This window comes from Myotis myotis, unplaced genomic scaffold (assembly GCF_014108235.1).
Source record: "Myotis myotis isolate mMyoMyo1 unplaced genomic scaffold, mMyoMyo1.p scaffold_m19_p_14, whole genome shotgun sequence".
Lineage (NCBI taxonomy): Eukaryota > Metazoa > Chordata > Mammalia > Chiroptera > Vespertilionidae > Myotis > Myotis myotis.
Window position 1 is genome coordinate 11760051 of NW_023416318.1, and position 26795 is coordinate 11786845.

At 38.9% G+C, this 26795-nt stretch overlaps 1 protein-coding gene across 6 annotated transcripts in view; it reads left to right on the plus strand.

The window, feature by feature from the left end:
* EXOC6B (exocyst complex component 6B) overlaps nucleotides 1–26795 on the plus strand; it is a 537234-nt gene that overhangs the window by 298772 nt on the left and 211667 nt on the right. For all 6 annotated transcript variants that reach the window (XM_036334133.1, XM_036334135.1, XM_036334136.1 and 3 more), the window contains 2 exons: nucleotides 3243–3354; nucleotides 14817–14951. In XM_036334133.1, coding sequence (XP_036190026.1) covers nucleotides 3243–3354; nucleotides 14817–14951 — 247 coding nt within the window. The remainder of the gene's footprint in view (nucleotides 1–3242; nucleotides 3355–14816; nucleotides 14952–26795) is intronic.

Genomic DNA, 26795 nt, shown 5'->3' on the forward strand with positions numbered 1-26795 from the left:
ACCCTCCACTGGGGATGGAGTTGGCAACCTGGGCATGTGCCCTGACCTGGAATTGAACAGTGACCTTCTGATTCATAGGTTGATGCTCAACCACGGAGCCACACCAGCCAGGCCCCATTAATTTTTGACCACCTTTTTAAATTTACTTCCTTCTTTTTGGTTAACTGCTTTTGGTATTAGGATTATTTCCCCCACTGGCTTGAGTATAACATTTTTATTTATTTATTTATTTATTTATTTATTTATTTATTTATTTATTTATTGTTTATTAGTGTGGTTTCTCTGGGGATTACAGTGTGCATCCTTAACTTACTACAATTTACCTCAAATAATATATCACTTCACATTTAACCATGCTACAACAGTATAATGTAATGTATCTTCTTTCTCTTTTGTTATTGTTGGCTTATACTTCACTTATATACCTGTTTTTAAACCCTAAAATGTGCTTTGAACATTTAATAGCATTTTAAAATTCAAGGAAAAAGGTAGTTCTTTATACTTATCCACATATTTTTCCATTTTTAGGCCTTCTAATTCTTTCCTGCAGATTTAGGTTACTTTTGATATTATCCTTCAGTGTGAAGAATTTATTTTAGCATTTCTTTTAGTGTATACCTTCTGGTATTATATATTTCTTAGCTTTTGTTTGTCTAAAAATTTTTTTCACCTTTGTTTTTAAAAACATATTTTTTCAAGCTCTAGAATTCTAGGTTGACGGTCCCCCTTTCCCTACACTTTAAAGATGTCATTCCACTGGCTACTTTCATTATTTCTGAAGAGTAACAAGTTGTCACTCTTATTGTTGTTTTTTTCTCTGAATTATTGTCTTTTTTTTCTCTGGTTGCCTTTAAGATTTTCTCTTTATCTTTCCAATTTACAGTTTGTGATGTTCCTATGTGTTGTTTTATTTGCATGAATTCAGTTTGGGGTGTGCTGAATTTCATAGATCTGTAGGTTAAAATCTTTTATCAGGTTTGGAGAAGATTTTGCTAATATGTCCTTAAGTATGTCTCCTTTCCATATTCTTCTTCTGGGACTCCTAGCTGCTTGATAAACCATTCAGATTTCATCATAACTTGAGTGAACTGAATGTGAGTCTCAGTTTTAATTAGTTTCAATTACTTCTGCTTCTAAATGGCATTGCAGAAGTCTTTTTCTTCCTAAGACCAACTCTGAAATTCCAAAGCTTCTATCCAGGGCCTTATCTGTGATCTTAACAAGATTTGAGCTGGGCTGGGTTTCAGCTTTAGTTAGTTTTTGCTCTCCTTTGGATTGGTTTCAGTATAGGCCTGGAACCTAAATCGCTTGCAAAATTTGCAAGATTTCTCTTTGATTTCTAGCACTGCCTCCACCATTTCTTATGTAACATCGTTTTTATAGGAAAGAATTGTTGGGTCAGTATGTTTATTTTTGTTTGGGGGCTTTTCCAAGATTCCAATCTGTAATATTAGCCCACGCTGTTAAAGGTTGGGCTGATTTCTCTCCATCCCACCAAAGCCTGTCAGCCTATGATTCTTACTCCCTCTTCTATCTGTGCCCAGGTTAGGTTTTGGCCCGAGATATGAAAGTGGCAGGTAGTCTTTGCTCACCTTTCAAGGGCTTGTTCCAGTGTGCAGTGAGTTCATTTACAATTAACTTTGTTGACATTTAAGGAAAATATAGCTTTTTGCTTAGACCTAGGTTTCTTGTTGATAGTCTTTCTTGTTCTTCTACATCATCTAAAAGTCGAACTTCTGCTAGTTCTTGTTAAAGCATAATAGAGATATGTAGTAAGCAAAGGATGCCATGACAGTAATTAATATCGTGGTCACCAGATTATTCTGGGCACCTGTGTTAATCATGATTATAGCAGCCTGTATTTATTCATAGCTCATATTACAATCAATATGATGTAGTTATGACTTTAATATGTGGAGGCTGAACAATAAGACCATTTTGTACATCGTTGTGACCTGAATATTCTAACACAATGCCTAGCACCTTATATTTGTGGAATGAAGCATTTCAATTCAGTAATCATTTTGGAAAGGATGGCGGTGGGCCAGAAAGTATTGGTTAATTAAATACATCCTTATATGGATGCTGTAAAAATATTTTTGTGTATCACTTTTCTTAACTGATTATGGCTTTTCATTTTATAGTCTTATTTGTTCCTAATATTTTTTTCTTTTCAACATAGCATGACAATGTAGCTTGCCTATTATTTATTCAGAATTTTAAGATTTTTAATTCAACTGTAATAAGCCTCTGATTTCCTTCTGCAGAAAGAGAAATCAATGAGATAAAATTTGTGACCATTGTCCACAAGCAATAAATAATTGACAAAGAAATGTTCACACATCTTTATTTACAGTTCTTGATGTGTATAAACAAGTATTATTACAGTAGTAACCTTATTATTGAAGAAATGTTTGTCTCAAAAGGATATCTGTTCTAGAAAGCCATCCTGGATAATGTTTTCAGGAGTTCATGAAGGATGTATAGGTCTCAAATTTAGTCTGTTGGTTGCAAGACTGTTTTCTTTTGAATTTTGCATATAAAAATAGCTTTGGAATATTTTCTTTGTTTAGTTTTCTTTACTGAATAGAAAATGTCTTTACTTATTACCCTTGAAATAATAAGTGGGATTTCAAAACATATACTAGTATGCAGAATTAAATTACTGGCTTGAAACACTTATTTTGGAACCAGAGCAAAATAGAGATGATAATACAGGAGGAGAGATATCCTCTTTATCAGCTAATTGTGTAAGAAGTCTATAGAGAGATCAGGCTGGAAAATTATAAATATTAATCTGTGAAGGAACTTGCAAGTATAGGAGAAATAATGGTTTTAGGCTGAGGAATCATCCTGGGGAACTTTTTATTCTGAGAGAGAGTACAGTGTAGTGTTTAAAGGCTGTGGCCTTTAGAGCTAGACTGCCTGTGTGAAATCTACCTCCCCCCCTTTTGTTTTGCTCTGTACTCACTGTGTGACCTTGAGCAAGTTACTTAATTCCTCTGTGCCTTCATTTTCTCATCTGTAGAGATAATAATAAAACCACTTCATATGTTTATTGTGAAGATTAAGTAAATTTTAAATCATTGAAGTACTTAGAATAATTCCTGGCACACAATAAATGTTATGTGCTACTTCCATTATTTATTTATCATTATTACTATTGTTATAAGCACCACCTAATTTGTTTGCAATATAATTCTGCTACCTGTTATGACTAACTATTGACATTTCTTTTTCAGCACAACTGAAGTTGATGACATGATTAGAAAATCTACAAACCTGTTGCTAACCAGAACTCTGAGCAACTCTCTGCAGAATGTCATTAAAAGGAAGAATATTGGACTAACTGAGGTAAAGCTGCTCTTAATGGAGGCAGCCAAGGCAATATGTCAACAGATGTCCTAAGCTGTGGGGTTTCTTTCTTTCTTTTTTTTTTTCTTAAATTTATCACAACTTTCTACATGATTCATCATGCTCTTCCAGGTGGACCCCTAATGGTGAAAGTGCAAAATAATTGTCTTGTGTTTTTCTTTGGTCACCCTGGAGAAGTCCATTATTAGTTTTTGAAAGTCACTTTTTTTCTCTCTCTCATTGTTTTCACTAACTTAACTTATTTTCCTTTCTGAAGATGTTGGGTTAAATTTGTAATATTTGCCATTGATTATATAATCAAAATTGTTGGTTGGAGAATATAGTCAATATCAGGATCCTGTCCAAATGAGTGGCAGTCCAAATACAACATACAAGATGAGATCATATTTTGCCTGCATAAATCATTGATGCCACAGATATTGGTACTTATAGTCCTTGGTCAGTGTTAGACTTAGCTTTAATTTGTGAAATACCTCATGTCTATGAATGGCATTTTACTCTTTATCAGCATGTAAGCCTGTGGATTTGGGTGGGGAAATGTGAGAGAAAGGCACTCATCACACTTCTGTGGAAGCTTATGCAGTCTCACAAAGAGAGGAGGGATATCGTACATATGTTGGGGACAGGATCTTGGCAAAATGAAGATTTGGAGCATTGGCATGAAGTCCTAAAATTTAGAAAGATGTGAAGTTTCCTTTCTCTTGGGCCCAGGATTGCATGGGAGCCTCAACCTGCCATTTTATGGAAATTATAGTGCCAAAGTGAGTGCTTGGAGGAATTTTTGTTTTCACAGGGAAAGAAAAAGGCTGTTGACCATCTGTTTTACCTGTAGTGGTAGTGTAGTTAGAAAGGCAGTTGCTCTAGAAAAAATTGACATTTTCAGATATGTACTGTCAGGGACTATAGTGAAAGTTAGTAAATGGTTAATGATACTGACCCACAGGTGAAGACAGCTTGAAGCCAGGTGAACATCTTCTTCTGTTTTAAAATTATTGTTTTTATTCCCTGTGCTCAGATACAAAAATATTATAATGTGGGATATAGGCAGTGATGGAATTCTACTTATAACAAACTTTTTTTTTTTTTAAATTGAATGCCGCATATGACATTATTTAGGATAGTTTTTTCATTTTGCAGAGATTCCTTTTTATTGTTGGGTATAGAAATAATAAATATTGCTTTTGTGTGTCTGATAATAGGCTAACTCATAATCAGGCATACTATAGAATAGGAAAGTTAGAGTGAATATTAGAAAGTCCTGCTTTTGTTAGATTGTGCTGTTCTCCTTTTCTGAATCCCAAGTAGGACAAGAAGTTTGTTATTTATTTTGTGAACTATTTCTACATATTAACTTGATATAATTCTTCTTATGCCATTTGATTTAGCAGTCTCTTAAAAAGTCATTTTAAACAAGTAGTATAGGAGGAACATATTGTGTTAGAAACAGCTTTGGCCTCAGAAGACTCTTGAGTTTAGTTGTGGCTGTGAAATTGATTTACTGTGACATCTTAAGAGAAAGACCTAAATTCTTACTTCTTTGGTTTTCTTGATTCCATTGTCAAGGGCACTGTTCAGATCAGATAATGATAGGAAGAAGCAGTATGAGCTTATCAAAGAAGTAAATGAAAATTCTTGGCACTATCTAAATGAATGCTAAATGTTATTCCTAAGTCATTAGATTTCTTTAGTCAAATATACTTTCTTTTTTTAAATAATATATTTTATTTATTTCAGAAAGGGGAAAGAGATAGCAACATCAATGATGAGAGAATCATTGATTGACTGCCTCCTGCGTGCTCCCAACTAGGAATCAAGCCTGCTACCCAGGCATGTGCCCTGACCAGGAATCAAATTGTGACCTCCTGGTTCATGGGTTGACATTCAACCACAGAGCCACACCAGCTGGACTAGGCAAATATACTTTTACTATCAGTATCTTTGCATATGAATGAAGGAATGAATATCCACAGGCATTTATTTTGGAGGTTATGGTGGTATGTACATGTATAGACACACACCTGGTGATTTTTTTCATCACCAACCAATAAATCCTGGAATAACTATATTACCTTTGGAAAGAGAAGATGTTTTGTCTTGCATTGTTGTTAACTAAAGTGAATTCACATCTGGAATTGTCATTATAAGACAACATTTGTGGAATAATTTGTATTCTTCAAAGTCTATTCATAAATACCATCTCATTTAGCACAATAACATCTGAAGCAGTCTGGGTATGTGTTATTCCCTTTTGATAGAAGACTAGAGGCCTGGTGCATGAAATTCGTGCACAAGTAGGATCCGTAGGCCTGGCCGGCGATCAGGGCCAATCTATGGGGTGCCCGGTGGGGTGATCAGGGCCCCTGCTCACACCCGCCTTGGCCTGGTGCCGCCTGCTCACCTGCTCCACTATCCCACTACGGCCCCACTCTTGTTGGGCCCCATTGGGGCGGCAGTGCCTCCACTGCTGCCCTCTGCCAGTGCTGCCTCGCAGAAGCCCGCCATGTTCCATGCTGCCCCCTGGTGGTCAGCGCACGTCTAACTCCTGATCAGTCAAACTCCTGCCTGTGGGGACAATTTGAAAATTAGCCTTTTATTATATAGGATATATCATTAAATTTCAAGGAGATAGCCTAAGGTCATATGGCTAGCAAAATGATAGAAAAGAGGCTTAAGTCCAGTTGTTTTTCTCCCAAATGTATTAACTTTTACTATGTGTACTACCCTTCACAGTGACTTAATTATTTCATCATAACATGATAGAGAGTTTTACATGAGGTCCATAGTAATGTGGAAATATTTCTTATTAGAGTTGGTTTTGTGACAGGTGGAGCTGAGCTTTCTATCCCTTGTGTGTAAGCTGTGTTTAGTTACTTCCTAAAAATAGACTATGGAAGGAGGAAACAAGTTACTTTACAGTAAAGAAATATGACAAACTACCTCACTCAGGTGATCAAGGTTACCATCATCAGAGATAAGTTGTGTTGTTATGATTTGATGAGAAGGCACTTCACCTCTGTGGTATTTCTTCTAAAACCTCAGTCTAACCAAGAGAAAAACATTAAACAAGCCAAAATTGAAGGACATTCTAGAAAATAACTGACTAGTATTCTTCAAAACTGTTAGGGTTATTAAAAACAAGGAAAGTCTCAGAAACTGTCACAGACCAGAGGAGCTAAGGAGACATTTCAACTAAATGTAATGTGGACTCTTAGATGGAATCCTGAAAAAGGTTAAGAACATTAGTGGAAATCAGACGAAATTGGAATAAAGTGTGTTGTTCAGTTAGTACAAATGTTGGTTCCTTTAGTTGTGGCAAATGTAGCATAGTAAATGTAAGATGTTAACAATAGGGGGAACTGGGTGTGGTGTATTTGGGAACTCTTTGCAACCATTTTATAAATATAAAACTATTCTAAAAGGAAGTGTTTATTTAAATTAAAGAGTGAGAGAGAGATTGAAGATAGGAAGTATAAGACAAATCTATGAGGGAATTTTGTTACATAGGTAAGCAAGGAAATAAGGTGATAGCCAGTAGGAGGAGTGGGTTAAGCAAAAGTGTTGTGTGTGTGTGTGTGTGTGTGTGTGTGCTTAATAGAAGTAATACCATGTTATTTCTGACGAGAACGTACAATAGAAAGCAAAAGTTGATGGAGGAAAAAGGGGGAACTCCCTGGAGCAATGTGAGTAGGAAAGAGTTTTAGAACCTAGTGCAATGCAAGGGGGAGAACCAAGATGGCGGCATAGGTTAACGCCGGAGTTTGCTGCCTTGAACAACTACTTCAAAAGTGAAACTAAAAGACGGAACAAACATCACCCAGAACCACAGGAACGCTGGCTGAGTGGAAGTCCTACAACTAGGAGGAAAGAGAAACGCATATGGACACTCAGAGGAGGCGCAGTGCTGAAGTCAAATTCTGAGGTGCGGAGTGCGTGGAGTGGGCTGGCGGCGGAGGGCGCGGTTGGCGTTTCCAATCGGGAGGGAGTCGCAGACTCTGAGCTCCAGATACGGGCGAGTCTTTAGGAACCCAGACTCAAACGGGAGAAGCGGGACTGTCTGGCTTCGGTCAGAGCGAGTGCAGCTTTCTCTCCGAGCTTTGCAGCGGGTGCTGGGACTCAGAGAGGCAGAGCCCCTGGGGACAGGACTGAGAGTCGCCATAACTGCTCTCTCCGGCCCACCCTGTTGATCCTGTGCAACCCGCCCCGCCCAAGCCCTGCACACAGGCATTTGCCGGATAGCCTCAGGCAAACGCCAGATTAGCACCTCCCTAGAGGACAGAAGTTCTCTCACTGCTGACACAGCTGATTCTCATAGCCACTTGACCTGGAGGTCAAACCCTCCCTGGTATTAGCTACAACAATCAAGGTTTAACTATAAGCTGCGCACAAAGACCACTAGGGGGTGCACCAAGGAAGCATAACAAAATGCGGAGACAAAGAAACAGGACAAAATTGTCAATGGAAGATATAGAGTTCAGAACCACACTTTTAAGGTCTCTCAAGAACTGTTTAGAAGCCGCCGATAAACTTAATGAGATCTACAAGAAAACTAATGAGACCCTCGATGTTATATTGGGGAACCAACTAGAAATTAAGCATACACGGACTGAAATAACGAATATTATACAGACTCCCGACAGCAGACCAGAGGAGCGCAAGAATCAAGTCAATGATTTGAAATGCGAGGAAGCAAAAAACACCCAACCGGAAAAGCGAAATGAAAAAAGAATCCAAAAATGCGAGGATAGTGTAAGGAGCCTCTGGGACAGCTTCAAGCGTACCAACATCAGAATTATAGGGGTGCCAGAAGATGAGAGAGAGCAAGATATTGAAAACCTATTTGAAGAAATAATGACAGAAAACTTCCCCCACCTGGTGAAAGAAATGGACTTAAAGGTCCAAGAAGCGCGGAGAACCCCAAACAAAAGGAATCCAAAGAGGACCACACCAAGACACATCATAATTAAAATGCCAAGAGCAAAAGATAAAGAGAGAATCTTAAAAACATCAAGAGAAAGAAACTCAGTTACCTACAAGGGAATACCCATACGACTGTCAGCTGATTTCTCAACAGAAACTTTGCAGGCCAGAAGGGAGTGGCAAGAAATATTCAAAGTGATGAATACCAAGAACCTACAACCAAGATTACTTTATCCAGCAAAGCTATCATTCAGAATTGAAGGTCAGATAAAGAGCTTCACAGACAAGGAAAAGCTAAAGGAGTTCATCACCACCAAACCAGGATTATATGAAATGCTGAAAGGTATCCTTTAAGAAGAGGAAGAGGAAGAAAAAGGTAAAGATACAAATTATGAACAACAAATATGCATCTATCAACAAGTGAATCTAAGAATCAAGTGAATAAATAATCTGATGAACAGAATGAACTGGTGATTATAATAGAATCAGGGACATAGAAAGGGAATGGACTGACTATTCTTGGGGGGGAAAGGGGTGTGGGAGATGCAGGAAGAGACTGGACAAAAATCGTGCACCTATGGATGAGGACAGTGGGTGGGGAGTGAGGGCGGAGGGTGGGGTGGGAACTGGGAGGAGGGGAGTTTTGGGGGGGAAAAAAGAGGAACAAATGTAATAATCTGAACAATAAAGATTTAATTAAAAAAAAAATACACTTCATTTAGCTGCCAAAAAAAAAAAAAAAAAAAAAAGAACCTAGTGCAATGCAAGGGATTGGCTGTAGGTGGTGTAAACTTCACCTCTGGTAACATATGAGCATCAGAGTATGTGGATGCAGATGGTGGTGGTTGGGGATATATTTTGGTGGTAGGCTCTAAAAACCAAAAACTTTCCTGCAGTGGCCTACAGGGCCCTGCATAATTGATTCCTCACCTCCCTCCCCCCTGGCATCTGTGTCCCTCTCCGTTAGGTTTGCTCTGCCCCATCACTCTGGCCTCCCTTTACTTTTCCTGAATGAAAAGCTTGAAAGTAAGTGTTGGGGTTGAAGGAGAGAGAAAAAAATCTCTGGGTGTATGGAAAAGAGAATTGATTTGCCCTTGATTATGTCATTATTTTGTAGCATTAAATGTCCATTAGTGGATATGAATTAAAGTGAGTCTGGCCAGCATGGTTATACACTTTCTTAAGCTGTAGTTAACTGGAGATGTAACTAGTAAGTCCATATCAATAATAGCCTTTAGGAATTTGGTATATATTATGCTCAATACTTTATTTATATTAGTATTTATATTTAATTATAATGTATTTATTACTTCTTTGGTCTCACATTGATGTTATTACTTCAATTTTAAGATGATAAAAGATAATAACTTTGCCTAAATCTAGACAGCCAATAAGTAGTTTAGAAATAAGGTTTGAGGTAAGTTTTGAAATATATTTTCTTTTCAAAATAAGATTTGAACCCTAGCCTGTTTGGCTCAGTGGATAGAGCGTTGGCCTGTGGACTGAAGGGTCCCGCGTTCAATTTTGGTCAAAGGGCACATGCCCAGGTTGCAGGCTCGATCCCCAGTAGGAGACATGCAGGAGGCAGCCGATCGATGTTTCTCTCTTATGATTGATGTTTCTATCTCTCTCTCCTTCTCCTTTCCTCTCTGAAATCAATAAAAATATATTAAAATAAATAAATAAGATTTGAAATGAGTTTGAAAATAATACTTTTTCTGGACTTTTGTTCTTTCATGACGCTAATTTAAAACCATCAATATTATAAAGAGAAAGTAAATAACTACTAGTTTATGAATCACAGAATATCATTGAATTAGTTAAGTTTGGAAGAAAGTCTTAAGATGAATCAGAGGACCCCCAACTTATTTGTGGAGAATATATTGATAGAAAGGTTTAAGGTAAGAATTGGATTGAAAAGAACTTATTTATTATAGATAATAGACATATTTCACCTTCACTTTATGTCCCTATTCAAATATTTCCTTAAGGAGGCCTTCCTTGACCACCCTGCCTCAAAAAAGGTCAGACCTGCCATCACCATGTAACTTCTTATTCTCACTTCTATTCCCAGTGCCTGACATTATACTATGAGTTTATGTGTATATATGTTTACTGTAATGCCATGAGGTCAGGGACTTTGTTTTGTGTATAATTTTGTACAGCTATATCCCAATTCCTTGGCACATAGGAGTTCTTAGTTGATGAAAGAGAGAAGAAAGAAAAAGCAAAAGAAAATAGGTAGGTAGGTTCTTAGAGTAAAATTAGAGAAATTCAGAGTTTCTATTAGTGATTATTTCATGTTATTTATATTTTTATGATTAAAATAGTGCCCCAGGAGACCTGAATAAATGACCAGTGCTTTGCATTTACCCTTTGTTTTTAATATAATTTAGAATGCTCACATGGCTCTAGCCTTTGTTATTTATCTCCCACACACCATTTGTCTCCAACCCCTGTGGTTAAATAGCAATGATATTGCTAATATTATGTTAAAATATTTTATACTGAAATTTTGTCAAATATAAGCTTTGTACTAGACCATTGAATTTGGAACCAGTAGTTCCAAGTATTTTAGGTATTTTCCTTGGAGATGTTATAAAATCAGCAGTTAACATTCCTTTTTGTACTCTTGCAGGTGTGAAATGGAGATAAAAATTCCTTGAAGTCTTAGGGATCATGTTTTTGTGAGTGAGAATCAAGGCTGCTATTTAGTTCTTTATCTTCTTGCAAATATAGCAGTTGAGAAGCACTGGTGGTGTGGGGAGCAGTGTGACTTCTTATTTACTGGCTTTGATTTCATCCTTTTGGAGAGAATTTCCCAATTCTCTGCTTTGGGAAATAAGATAATATCAATTTTAATATAGGTAGATGTAAACACCCCAGAAGTAGTTTGTAATTGGGGACAGAAATTTGTTCTTGGAATTTAGTGCTTAGTTTTGAGCTATTGAAGATGATGAAGTCATTTTCTTTTCTGGAATTTGTCAAGAATATGAACATCTATCTGTCATCATGGTTCAGGCTCTGCTGGGGTGTTTCATCAGAGTTGGAGAAGTGACTCCCACAGTCTACTCTGCCCTTACTCACTTGATTCTCTGTGATACTGGGAGAGACAGAAACATGTTCTGCTTCTTAATGATATTTTAACCAGAGCGACTTTGGTCACTTAATTGTGAGAAGTGGTTGTTTGCAATATAGTGTTTTCTTTTTTTGGACAATTCTCATCGAACTTTGCTTTATGTAAGACATAACTAATATCTAATCTGTTGTTAGTTCCACGTCCTTGGAGCAATATTAAGGACAGTTTAGATTGCTGCAGTGATATATTTTTGTAGTAGAGTGGGAAGTAGGGGTTAAAAATACCAAAGGAGCTCAAATTCTGATGGAAGTTGATATCTGAAATTGCTTCGTTTCATCCTTACGTTCAAAATTACCCCAAAGCATCTGGCTTCACATTTGTAATAAATGCCCTTGTAAGGATTTTGGTTAGCTGTCATTCAGGAGAAGAGACACTTAGACCTCATTAACAGACAATATTCCCTTTGAAAATGACATGGTATCTACTGTAATCCTAGAGTGTTTTAATAGTCTATTCTATGCTCAGCAATGAAACATTTCAGAAGTGACTGACAGCCAATTGATGTAATTCATGGTGATCTTTTGTGTTGACAGATCTTTAAAAAGTCATGGGAAATTACTACTGTACCCAGTGAAGCCGCCTCCTTTTTTTTTTTAAACTGACAATATCCTGCAAAACAGGACAATTTTCTCTTTGACTGCCACTGTTTTTTATTTCGATAACATGACACGATTTCTCCTTATTATTAGGATTATTTTTGATAGGTAGAATATGTTCTCGATAGGTAATGCTGACTTTAAAATAGAAATTCTTCAGTTCTCCAAATTAACTCGTACTTTTCTGACTTCCACATCAAGGCAACCTTGCTAATAGCCACTTTTGCACTCAGGAAAAAGAATGATTTAATTTAGACTATTAAAATCTTGAAAACTGATTTTAGTCCTCCTCAGAGGGAAAGACATGATGAAAGGAAAAGGATGACAAATTGCTATTTGGGTGTATGTTTTTTCTAGAGCACTCCAAAGCTAAAAGGCTGATGTTTGGGATAATTTTATAGGAGGTCATATCTGTGTCTAAAACTCAAAGTCTCCAAATTCAAGCCATGGAATGAGTGGAAAGGGCCTAATGATGAGTATGAACTTGTCTGATGAGTTGTGGAGAATAATACAGAGATCTAGTCCCAATATTGCCCTAACTTTTCATCTTTGTTGGAACTGTATCTCTGAGTCTTTGCTCTTCGTCATTATGTTAAAAAATAACTGTTTTTCTCAGATCTTCCAGCTTATCCTTAGGGGAGTAGAAGGTATGTTTTCCTTCAGTCCAATCTGTTACTAAAGCATTGTCGTTATGAGTTGACATCAGTTTTTTTTGTGTGTGTTTTTTTTTGAGAAAAAACTATGTGCTATGTGCTATGTGCTGCTGAGGAGGTAAGGATGTACTACCTGATTATAGCCCTATTCGTATTTTTGTTTGATATTTCACAGAAATATCATTTGACTGTAAAAAGGTTTAATACCTCTCTTCATCTTTAGTTCTAATTTCCCCTTTGTGTCATCTACCCACTCTCGCCCCAGCTCACTATCTCACTAGACTAAAAGAAGGACCAAATTCATCTATTGTCTGATACACCAATACTCCCCCTACTTTCCACAACCCTGCCCCCAGAAAATAGTCTTATGAGAATGAAAAGTTAAAGATGTAGCCCTGGCTGGTTTGGCTCAGTTGTTGTAGTGTTGGGCTATGCAGTGATGGCGAACCTATAACACGCGTGTCAGAGGTGACATGCGAACTCATTTTTTTGGTTGATTTTTCTTTGTTAAATGGCATTTAAATATATAAAATAAATATCAAAAATATAAATCTTTGTTTTATTATGGTTGCAAATATCAAAAAATTTATATATGTGACACGGCACCAGAGTTAAGTTAGGGTTTTTCAAAATGCTGACATGCCGAGCTCAAAAGGTTCGCCATCACTGTCCTATAGACTGAAGGGTCGTGGGTTCTGTTATGGTCAATGGCACATACCTTGGTTGCAGACTCCCCGGCCCTGGTCAGGGTGCATACAAAGGGCAACCAATCTATATATCTCTTTCACATCGATATTTCTCTCTCTCTTTTGTCTTTCCCCCTTCTTTCCATTCTCTCTAAAAATCAATGGGAAAAATATCCTTTTGTGAGGATTACAAAAATATATATATATCCTTTGGTGATGATTACAAAAAAAAAAAAAAGTTAAAGATGTAGAAGAGAGAGACACACAAAAAGGTTCCATTCTAATTTCTTTTTGTATTTTTTAAAATTTCTTTTAGATTCTGGGGACTATGAATAGTTTTCATAGTTGAAATAAGTAGTAGTTATTTCTCCTTTTTATGGTATTTTTTTGCATAGAGTAGAATCAAACCATGGAGGGTTCTAGCTGGTGGAAGACCCAGAGTTTACTTCAGCCTACTGTACTGACCCTGCAGCATGCCAGGGCTAGGGCTGCCAGCTGTGCTCTGCTTAGAGGCACTGTCAGAAGTCATGTAGATGAGCTCATTTGAGTCATATATCCATTTAGTTATATGATCTAGAGAAAATAATTTTACTTTTGTTATAGTAAAATGGAACTAATAATTATTCCTGCTTAATTTATTTCTGTAGGTTGCTGGGAAGACAATGTAAGAAAATGAATTGCGAAGTGCTTTACAAACATTAATTCTGTGTAGATAATAATAGTGATTCTTCCTTATTCTCCCCTCAAAGTAATTAATAGATTACTTTAATCTTACCAGCACTGTCTCCTTTAAGGATCTTTTCTATAAGAAAAGAGAAAGAGTATTAACTGAAGAAGATGAAATTTTCACAATAACTATGAGTTAGAAGTTATTATTAACATTTTACAGGTAAAAACACAGGCTTAGAGAAGTTAAGAAGTATCCTTAAGATCAAGAATTTGTACATTGTTAATCCCGTGGTTTCTCTGACTTCAGTGCCCGTGTTTTTTCTTCCATAGACTAATATAGTTTAATGTAATGTAATCTAGTTCAACATCTCTCTGTTCATCATGCCTAATTTGAAAACTTTTTCTTGCCATTTCAATTATTCTTGTTCTTTTAGTGGAGTTTACTTATTTAATTTATTTGGCTGTTATTTAAGGCTAGGCATTATGCTAAACACTATTATTTTTTTTCTCTTAGTCTAGTCTTTTCTAAACAGAAGAAAACATGTGTTTAAAATAGAGTGACAAGAGCTCCTACAGATAGTGGGGGGAATACAAGATGTTCTTGGTAAGCAGAGAAAGCTTCATAGATGACGTAGTAACCCTGCTTTAAAATGCCTTTTGTAGAATGCAGTGACCTCTGCCATTATGCCTCTTGTTTTTCTTGTACCAGCAGATTCATATTGAGCCATTCATCCTAGGGTGAATAGTCAAATGATTCATGCATGTGCTTGCTATTTTCCAGCTTGTCCAGATTATTATCAATACAACACACTTGGAGAAATCCTGTAAGTACTTGGAAGAATTCATCACCAATATCACTAATGTGCTTCCAGAGACAGTCCATACCAGCAAGCTGTATGGCACCACGACTTTTAAGGTGAGAGGCCCTGCAGCAGGCAGGCATAGTCTGGGCTATTCTACCTAGTATGGCTTTGTTTCTTCCAGGTTGCATAGCAGTATGTTATCCTTTTATCCCCTTTCCCTATTTATTGGTACCTTGTCTTGAGAGTAGATTTAAGAGAAGAAATCAAATTTGATTTCCATTGCTTATTAAATTTTATGGAAGATAAAAATTGTTGGAATTATCTTCTCTTTTTCTGTTATAAGAAAAAAAAACATGAGGAACATCCTGAATTGCCAAAGCAATCTTGAGAAAGAAAGCAGGAGGCATCATGCTTCCTGATTTCAAATTATATTACAAAACTGTAGTAATCAAAACAGTATGGTATTGGCATAAAAATAGACACACAGTCAATGAAACAAAATAGAGAGCCCAGAACTAAACCCACACATATAAGGTCAATTAATTTTCAACAAAGGAGCCAAGACTTTAAGATGGGGAGAGGGTAGTATCTTCAAAAAAATGGTGTTGGCAAAATGGGACAGTCACATGCAAAAGGATGAAACTGCACCCCTATCTTATACCAAAAATAAGCTTAAAATAGATTAGAAAGACTTGAATGTAAGGCTGAAACTAGGAAAGTCAGAGAAAAAAACATAGCAAGTAAGCTCCTTGATATTGGTTGTAGCAGTAATTTTCCATTTGACACCAAAAGCAAAAATAAAGCAACAAAAGCAAGGATAGACAGGGGGACTTCATCGAGCTAAAAAACTTCTGTATAGTAAAGGAAATCATCAATAATATGAAAAAGCAACTGATGGAAAGGGAGAGAATATTTGTAATTCATATATCTGATAATGGGTTAATATCCAAAATATATAAAGGACTTTTACCACTCAGTAGTGAAAAAAGTCAGACAACTCAATTAAAATATGGGCAGAGGAACTGAATAAACATTTTTCTAAAGAAGACATAGAAATGGCCAACAGGTAATTGAAAAAGCTGTTCAACATCACTAGTCTTCAAGGAAATGCAAATGACAACCACAATGAGATATCACCTCACACCTGTTAGAATGGGTGTCATCAAAAATAAAGAGGTAACAAATGCTGACAAGCATGTGGAGAAAACCCTTGCATACTGTTGGTGGAACTTTTACCTGGTACAGCTACTATGGAAAACAGTATGGAAATTTCTCAAGAAATTAAAAATAGTACTATCATATGATCCCATGATCTCACTTCTGGGTGTATATTCAAGGAAATCAAAAACATCTTCGAGAGATATCTATACTTCCATTTTCACTGCAGAATTATTTGCAATAGCTAAGACATGGAAACAACCTAAGTGTCCATCAACAGATGAGTGGATAAAGAAAATGTGGTGCATGTATACAAAGAAATATTATTTAGCCATGAAAAATAAGGAAAACCTGCCACTGCGACAACATAGACGAACTTTGAGGCATTATGCTAAGTAAATAAGCCAGAGAATGACAAATACTGCATGGTATCACTCATATGTGGAATCTTTTTCATAAAAGTCAAACTCATAGACACAGAGAATAGAAAAGTTTTTGCCAGGGACTGAGAGAAGTAGAAATTGATAAAAGGGTACAAAATTTCAGCTATAAGATGAATGAGGTTTGAGGATCTAATATAAAATGTGGTGAATATAGTTGATAATACTGTATTGTATAACTAAAATTTGATGAGAATAAAATATAAATGTTTTTATTTAAAAAAACTATGTGTGGAGATGAATGTATTGACTAACTAGATGTGGGTATTCTTTCACAATATAAACGTACTAGAGGCCCAATGCACGAAATTCGTGCAAGGAGCTTGGTCCTCACAGCCCCAGCTGCCAAGAGGCCCTGTGGCCCTACCCACTGGTCATTCTGTAAGGTCATTGCGGAAGGTCATTGTGGAAGGTCGTTCTGCCATCTGGTCTAATTAGCATAGTAGCTCTTTATTACTATACTAGAAGCCTAGTCTGAGAAATTGTGTAGCCCCGCCCACTTACACACACCCCGCTGCGCTCACAGCCCCACCCACCCGTGCTGGTCTTTGGTCGTTACAGTGTTAAGGCCACAGGCCTTTTATAATATTGACTAGAGGCCCGGTGCATGAAATTCATGCACGGGGTTGGGGGGCGTCCCTCAGCCCAGCCTGTACCCTTTCCAATCTGGGACCCCTTGGGGGATGTCCGACTGCTGGGCATTCCTCTCACAACCCGGACCACTGGCTCCTAACTGCTAACCTGCCTGTCTGCCTGATCACTCCTAACTGCCCCCCATGCTGGTCTGGTCAACCCTAACTACCCCCCGCCCCCTGCCGGCCTGATCACCCCTTACCGCCCCCATTCCAGCCTGGTTGCCTTCAACTGCCTCCCATGCTGGCCTGATCACCCCCAACTGCCCCGCACACTGGCCTGGTCACCCCTCACTGCCCCCCTCTGCCAGCCTGGTCGCCCCTCACTGCTGCCCCCCGCCAGCCTGGCCACCCCCATCTGCAGCCCCTATGGGCCTGGTCACCCCACGCAGCCTGCTTTTCGGTCATTTGGTCACCCCCAACTGCCCCCGCTATGGGCCTGTTCACCCCACGCAACCTGTTTGGTCGTCAGTTCAGTTGTGATGGTCACTTAGGCTTTTATATATATATATGTATATATACATATATATATATATATACATATATATATATATGTATATATACATATATATATATACTAGAGGCCTGGTGCACAAATTTGTGCACTGGTGGGGTCCCTCTGGGTGGCCTGCCGAGATTGGACCACCGCTCATGCCCCCAGGCTTGCAGCCCCAGCTCTTGCCCCCAGCCTCACAACCCTACAGCCCCACCTGGCACCCCCATCTTGGCCTGGTGCCGCCACCTCAACTGCTCCACCATCCTGCCTGCAGGGCAATTGATCAAGGCCCATTGGGGCCGGGCCCCCTGCCTGGGTCCCTCAGTGCCTGGTCACCATCTGCAGGGCGATCGGCTGATACCTGCAATGTTCCGTGCCACCCCCTGGTGGTCAGCACACATCATAGCAAGTGGTCAAACTCCCAGTTGAACGACTGCCCCAGGGATAATTTGCATATTAGGCTTTTATTATATAGGATAGGTAGGACTAGGGGCCCAGTGCATGAATTCATGCACGTTGAAAAGAACTGTGGGCTGCAAGGCTGTGGTGATCACAGGGGCAGGTCTCGGCCCATCCTCTGTGCCCTCACCAGGCCCCTCCTGCCGTGGCTGTTAGTCTCCTGTCTACCATCAGCCCTGCTCCCGCCGCTGCTGCTCCCATGCATTGGCTGGCCCCACTTGCACCCACTGACGGTGTAGAGCGATGGGGCTGGTGCCAGCAGCAGGTGCGAGTGGGGCCGGTGCCAGCAGTAGGTGTGAGTGGCGGCTATGGCTCCAGCAGTGGGTGTGAGCAGGGCCAGTGCCAGAAGCAGGTGTGTGCGCAAGGCAGGACCGTGGCACATGAGAGCAAAGAATTTTAAGTAACCAACAGAGGCTGCCCTGATGACGGTGACCGGTCCCCCGCCTTGGTCTGGTGCCCCCGCTCACTTGCTCCATCATCCTGCTGCGACCAATGCCCGCCATGTTCTGTGCTCTTTTGCCTGCTGCTAAGGCCTGCCATGTTCTGCGCATGTCCCCTGCTGGTCAGCACACATCATCGCGACCGGTTCAGTTGTTCCACCATTCGGACTATCTGCATATTAGCCTTTTATATATAGAACTAGAGGCCCAGTGCACAAAAATTTGTGCACTCGGCGGGTGGGGGGGGTGTCGCTCAGCCCGGCCTGTGCCCTCTCGCAGTCTGGTACCCCTCAGGGGATGACCACCTGCTGGCTTAGGCCTGCTCCCCGGGGGATTGTGCCTAAGATGGCAATCAGACATCCCTCTGGCAGCCCAGCAACCCTCAGGGGATGTCCACTTGCCAGCGGGGAGCAAGCCTAAACTGCAGTCGGACATCCTTAGCGCTGCTGAGGAGGCAGGAGAGGCTCCCTCCACAACCGCTGTACTGGCAGCCGTCAGCCTGGCTTGTGGCTGAGCAGAGCTCCCCCATGTGATAAGCGCCCAGACCACCAGAGGGCAGCTCCTGCATTAAGCGTCTTCCCCCTGGTGGTCAGTGTGTGTCATAGTGACCAGTCATTCCTAGTCTTTCTGCTGTTAGGGTCAGTTTGCATATTACCCTTTTACTATATAGGATAGAGGCCTGGTGCATGGGTGGGGGCTGGCTGGTTTGCCCTGAAGGGTGTCCAGGATCAGGGTGGGGGTCCCACTTGGGTGCCTGGCCAGCCTGGATGAGGGGCTGATGGCTGTTTGCAGCTGGTCACACCCCCTTCAGGGTGGGGGTCCCCACTGGGGACCTGGCCAGTCTGGGTGAGGGGCTGAGGGCCGTTTTCAGGGTGGCAGGTGACTGAAGCTCCCATCCTCTCCTGGTTTTCTTTTTTTTTTTTTTTTCCTTTTGGGATTTATTTACCTTCTATGGCTGTCACTGGAGCTGAGAGCTGGCTTTAGCTCTGAGGCTCGGCTCCAGCTCTGAGACCTCGGCTGCTGAAATTAGGTATCTGGGTTTGTTTGGCTTCTATAATTGAAACACTGTTGCAGCTCCAGCTCTGACGGCTGAAAGCAGGTTTCTGGGGTTTGTTTAGCTTCTATAATTGCAACATTGTTTCTTAGAGTGCAGTTCAGAGGCTGGCAGCGGCAGGCGGGGAACCTTGGCTTCCTCCATCACTGGAGCAAGCGAGCCTCCTGTTCGCTTCAGCTGCCTGGCTGTCGGCCACCATCTTGGTTGGCAGTTAATTTGCATATCTCACTGATTAGCCAATGGGAAGGGTAGCAAAGTTATAGTTAATTACCATGTTTCTCTATTATTAGATAGGATATCAAATCACTATATGTCCATTTTATTTTAAAGAGCTTATAATTTTATTTTCAGTAGTACCTCAGTTAGACTGAAAAAGGATAAATGATAAAGGATAAAAATGAATTGGTCAACCACAAAATATTCTTTAGGTAGGTCAGCTTCTAGATGAGTCACATGTTCAAGGTGTGACCATGGCTTGTTTCAAATTACCTATAAAATTACTTAAAACAAAGTGTATCATTACTTAAAAACTTTTCAGTCATTTTTTTATTATGTTAATATTGATACTCTTTTAGTGAGGAAAGGGCTTATTTAATTCCCCTGCCAGCCTAGTTGCCCCACGCAACTAGTTTGGTCATCTATGGCTCAGTGGTTGAGCATAGACCAGGGGTGGGCAAACTTTTTGACTCGAGGGCCACAATGGGTTCTTAAATTGGACTCAGAAGAAGGAGCTGTGGCCGTGTTTCCCGATGTTGCCATGTTAACACTGCTGCTGGTGAAGGAGCGGAGGGGAGAGCAAGAGAATCCTCCGCTCTTTCGGCTCCGCGGGCTGGATAGAACAGCCGAACGGGCCAGATCCGGCCCGCAGGCCATAGTTTGCCCATGGCTGGCATAGACCAATGCACCAGGAAGTTGATGGTTTGACTCCCTGTCAGAGCACATGCCCATGTTGCTATCTCGATCCCCAGTTAGGGGGTGTGAAGGAAGCAGCCAATCAATGTTCCTCTCTTATCAATGTTTCTATCTCTCCCTCTCCCTTCCCCTCTCTCTCAAAACTCAGTACAAACATTTTTAAAAACAAACAAAAATAAATAAAGAGGCCCCAAGAATGATTATAGAAATATGACAAAAGCTTTAAGAACTTCAGAATAAATGACCCTAGGCAGTTTAATAAGAATTATAATTACTCTTAAATATTAGCATTATTATGGAGCATGGGTAATATTGTATCCAAAATATATCCAGCGCTGGCTGGTGTGGCGAAATGATTAGAATGTCAGCACCCATACACAAGGGTCTTGGGTTTGATTCCCAGTCAAGGGCACATACCTGGGTTGCAGGTTTAATCCCTGGCCCTAGTTGGGCAAATACAGGACACAACCAAGTGATGTCTCTCTCTCTCTCTCTCTCTCTCTCTCTCTCCTCTCTCTCTCTCTCCCTCCCTTCCTTCCTTCCTTCCCTTCAACTCTCTAAAAATCAATGGAAAAAATACCCTCAGGTGAAGATTAACATATATATTTTCCCTTGATTTACTGTGGAAGCCAAAATATCTCTAGGAGAGAAAATGTAAGGGGGGGGGGGGCGGGGAGTGGGACTATAGTTAAGTGTTCAGCAGAGAATAAAGCATTAGAGAAAACATGAGGATCATTTATACTTGTGTATCATATGGGGAATATGTAATAGGTACTTCTACTCTTCCCCTAATCTATCTCAATTTTTTTATTTCAAGGGCTTTTCAGACTATGGTCAAATGTCCTCTCAGAGAATGACTTGTATATTTCATTGTTGCTTTAGCATTAAAATCGCTGAGGGAAAATTAAAGGCAGACGGGAAGCCATAGGGGTTGAGCAGCCAGTTAAGTGCTTAGTAAAGGAGAGGTTCTGGAGACCATGAAAGGTCATGTCGACAGTGCTTATTGGAAACACTGGTTGCATAAAACACGTTGGGAGTTTATTTTTACCAGATCATTTCAGACCAGCTAACTCAGAACTCAGTGTAAACATGGCAATTATAACAGCTACATGTTGTGTATTTTCCTAAGCTACTGTTTCCAGAAAACTTTCCCTTGCAGATGGAAATCTTTATGCTGAAAAAGGGGCAAGAAGAATTAGGAGGTCTTCAAGGTATTTTCTTGCAGTGTTGCCTTCTCTTGCCATACGCGTCATAATTTTTTCATTGCTTTCCTTGTTCATAAGAATGTCTTCATTCCCTTACAAAATTGAATGAAGGTATTTATTCATTTACTCCATCGCAAATATTGTTTGTATACTTACTATGCAATAATGTGTTAGATTCTTAGAGAAAAAAATAATTCTTAGTCCTTAGAGTTTATAATCTACACAGACGTCAGAGCCTGTAAGTTCTATACAGAACAACGTGAGAAGTACTAGGATAATACATTATATACATTAAATCTCTGATTGATTCTACAAGTTTCTATAAAGCATCCACTACATACCAGGCAATTTATAGGTATGAACTAAATAAACAAGTGTTATATGCTAGTTGACTAATGGGGATGATAGTTCATAAACACACACACACAAAATCTAATTTAATGTCAGGGAATGGTAAAAATTAGGATGAAAAATAAGTGACCTGAATGAAATGAGAATGGAATCATTTGAATTTCTGATAGCATTTTGGTCAGAGGGAGCTGTACAATAGTAGGCATTGGTGTGTTCAAGGAGTATAAAGAGGTCAGTCAGCAGTGATGTGTCTATCATTGGTGGTAGGAGTGATAAGAGATCAGATAGGAGTCAGATAATTTCTAGCCTTGTAGGTCACAGGAAATACATAAGATTTTATCCTGGAATGAAATTTGAGGCCATTAGAAGATGGAAGTGATAAATGGATTTATATATTGGTGGTAACGTTGGTTACTGTGTGGAAGGCAAATACATCGTGGATCAGTAGGGTTGAAGAAGAGAGCCCAATTTGGAGATTATTGCAGCAGTCCAGGTAAGAGATAGTGTTCACTTGAATTACAGTGGTGGGGATGGAAATGGCCAGCAATATTTTTTAAAGGAAGAGATGGCAAGTTTATTGTTGGATTGGATATGGGGTTATGAGAGAAAGAGTAGAGTCTAAGATTTTTGAACTAAGCAAACTTAGTTCAATGATTCAAACACACACACACACACACACACACACACACACACACACACACACACCAAAACAGTAACCACAAAAATTTATCTGCACAATTAAAGGTAAAAATAAAGAGAAGAAAGCAAGGATGATTAGTGTTAGAATATTATCTAAAATTATTTACAAATAGCTCAAATGAGAAAAAAATGTATGAGCATTTAAAAAGATACTAAAAAGGAAGTTATAAGTCAACATCTCTTCCTGCTAACATCTCTTAGAAGGCCCCTATATCAGTAATTGACAAATGTGGGAGGCAGACAATCAGTAAGGATATAGTTGAACTGAATAGTACAATCAACCAACTGGGTCAAGTTGAATACTTTATCTAAAAACAGTGAATGCACATTCTTCTCAAGATATTAAGAACATCCACCAAGACAGACCATGTTTAGGTAATAATACACACCATAACAAATTTTAATGAATAGAAATCATACAAAGCTTGCTCTTAGACTACATAGAATTAAACTATGGAAATAATGAACGGGAAGATAGCAGAACATTCCCCAAATATTTGGAGATAACCAACACACTTCAAAATAACACTTGGGTCAAAGAAAAAGTCTCAAGAGAAATTAAAAAGTATTTCCAATAGAATGAAAATTAAATACAGCTTTTCAAAATTTGTGGCATCAGTGAAAACAGTGCTTAGAGAGAAATGTATACCATTAATTGTATATATTTGAAAGAAATAAATTTCTAATAGCAATCATCTAAGCTCCTACCTTAGGAAACTAGAAAAATAGAGCAAATTAAATGCAAGCGAATCTTTAAAAAAAAAATAGAGCAGAAATTAGAATGGAAAATCCAAAGAGAAAATTGGTGAAACCAAACACTGATTCTTAGAAAGATCCATAAAATTAAACCTTGAGCCAGGCTAAGAATAAAATAGAGAAGACACAAGTATTAATATCATAAATGAAAGAGGAGCCATCACTATTGATTCCATGTACATTAAAAGAGTAATAAAGGAATATTGTGAATAACTCTATACCTATAGTTTTATAGTGATGAATAAATGTGGGGTGATGTATGTGCTAATTGATGTGGGGAATCCTGTTTCGATGTATACCTATATCTAATCCTTCCATGGTACATTCTAGATATCTTACAATTTTGTCAATAATACCCTAACAAAGCTGAAGTAGAGGCAATACTTCCTTCCTCATTGTTTGAGGCCAGGATAACTCTCATACCAACCAAACATTTCAAGAAAGGGAATCGACAAACCAATATCTCTTTTGAATATAGATGCAAAAATACTTAGCAAAATATTAATAAATTGAATTCAACATGTATCAGAAGCATACACAGTTGACTCTTGAACAGTTATAGGGGTTATGGGCTGACCCCCTGAATAGTCGAAAATATGTGTTATAACTTTTGATTCACCAAAAACTTAACAACTAACAGCCTACTGTTTGACCAGGAACCTTAATCATAAACAGTCAATTAACACATATTTTAAATGTTGTATGTATTATATATGTATTACTACAATGAAGTAAGCTAGGGAAAGGAAAATGTTATTAAAATCACAAAGAAAAGAAAACATATTTATAGTAATTATTGGGGGAAAAATCCACATTTAAGTGGACCCAAACAGTTCAAGGGTCAACTGTACAGTGCAACCAATTGGCATTTATTTCAACTGCAAGGCTCATCCAACATTCAGAAATCAATGAATATAATCAATCACATCAGTGGGCTAAAAAAGGAAAATCAAACAATCATTTCAGCAGATGCAGAAAAAGCATTTGACAGTATCTAGCATCTATTCATGATAAAACCTCTCAGCAACCTAGAATGGAAATTTCCTAAACATCTTCAGAAGCTGTATAGCTAACAACATACTTGATAGTGAGAAACCAGAAGCTTTCCTCCTAAAATCAGGAAAAAGGAAGGGATCCCCTCTATTCAGCATGCGATAAGACAGGAAATATAAGATCTACAGATTGAGGAGGTAGAAATAAAACTGACTTGTTTGCAGATGACATGGTTGTCTATGTTGAAAATAAGAAAGAATTGACAACAACAAAGAAAACACTTTTCACAAACTCTACCAGAACTGATAACTGTATATTAACCCTATATACTCAACCATGCTGTATTCAAATATCAGTCTGGTAGAGAATAGCAATGTTGAGGATACAAGGTTAACATACAGAAGTCCTTCGTTTTCTTATTATACTAGTAATAAACAGCTGGAATTTGTCATTAAAACACAATATCATTTACATTAACATAAAAAAATATGTATAACTCTAAAAAAATAAAAAAGGTCTATGTGAGGAAACCTATAAAACTCTGATGAAAAGAAATCAAAGAATAATGATCTAAATCAGTGGTCAGCAAACTGTGGCTCGCGAGCCACATGTGGCTCTTTGGCCCCTTGAGTGTGGCTCTTCCACAAAATACCGACTTCTGCGCATGGGCCATGAAGTTTCAATCGCACTGTATGTGTGTGCCCACACATGGTATTTTGTGGAAGAGCCACACTCAAGGGGCCAAAGAGCCGCATGTGGCTCGTTAGCCACAGTTTGCCGACCACTGATCTAAATAAATGGAGATATGTTCCTTATTTATGGATAGGGAACATTCAATATTTTATCAAGGTATCAGTTCTTCCTAACTTGATATATAGATTTGAGATAATTGCAGTCCAAATTCCAGCAAGTCATTTAGTGTATATTGGAGAAAGGAGTCTTTTTAATAAGTATTGTTAAAACATCTGGACATCCACATGGAAAAAAGGGGAAAAAATGAATCTAGACACAGATCTTACATTTTTCACAAAAATTAATTCAAAATGGATCACAGACTTACAAATAAACACAAAACTATAAAATGCCTAGAAAATAATATAAGGGAAAATCTTTTTTTTTTTTTAAATATATTTTTATTGATTAAGATATTACATATGTGTCCTTGTCCCCACGTTACCCTCTACCCCCCCCCCCCCCCCGCTCATGCCCTCACCCCCCCCCCCCCCCCCCCCCCCGTTGTCCATGTCCATTGGTTAGGCCTATATGCCTGCATGTAAGTCCTTTGGTTGATCTTTCCCCCTTATCCCCACCCTCCCCCTCCCCTACCCTCCCTCCAAAGCCCAACAGTCCAATCAATGCCTCTCCGTCTCTGGATCAGTCCTTGTTCATCAGTTTATGTTGTTCATTATATTCCACAAATGAGTGAGATCATGTGGTATTTATCCGCTCTCCAGTTCCATCCATGCTGTGGCAAATGGTAAGAGTTCCTTTTTCTTCTTCCTCTTCTTAAAGAGTACCTTTCAGCATTTCATATAATGCTGGTTTGGTGGTGATGAACTCCTTTAGCTTTTTCTTATCCGTGAAGCTCTTTATCTGACCTTCTCTTCTGAATGATAGCTTTGCTGGATAAAGTAATCTTGGTTGCAGGTTCATGCTATTCATCACTTTGAATATTTCTTGCCACTCCCTTCTGGCCTGCACGGTTTCTGTTGAGAAATCAGCTGACAGTCGTATGGGTACTCCCTTGTGGTAACTGACTGTCTTTCTCTTGCTGCTTTTAAGATTCTCTCTTTGTCTTTTGCTCTTGGCATTTTAATTATGATGTATCTTGGTGTGGCCCTCTTTGGATTCCTTTTGTTTGGGGTTCTCTGCGCTTCCTGGACTTGGAAGTCTATTTCTTTCACCAGGTGGGGGAAGTTTTCTGTCATTATTTCTTCAAATAGGTTTTCAATATCTTGCCCTCTCTCTTCTTCTGGTACCCCTATAATTCTGATGTTGGTACGCTTGAAGTTGTCCCAGAGGCTCCTTACACTATCTTCATATTTTTGGAATCTCTTTTATTTTTTCTTTTTCAGTTGGGTATTTTTTGTTTCTTTGTATTTCAAATCTTTGACTTGATTTTTGGGATCCTCTTGTCTGCTGTTGGATCTCCGTAGATTATTCTTTATTTCAGTCAGTGTATGCTTAATTTCTAGTTGGTCCTTTTTCATGTCCTCCATGGTCTCACTATACTTATTGAGGGACTCATTAAATTTATCGGCCGTTTCCATAAAATTCTTGAAAAACCTTATAAACGTGGCCTTGAACTCTATATCCAGTCTTTTGCTTTCCTCCATTTCTGCCATTTGTGACCTGTTTCTTT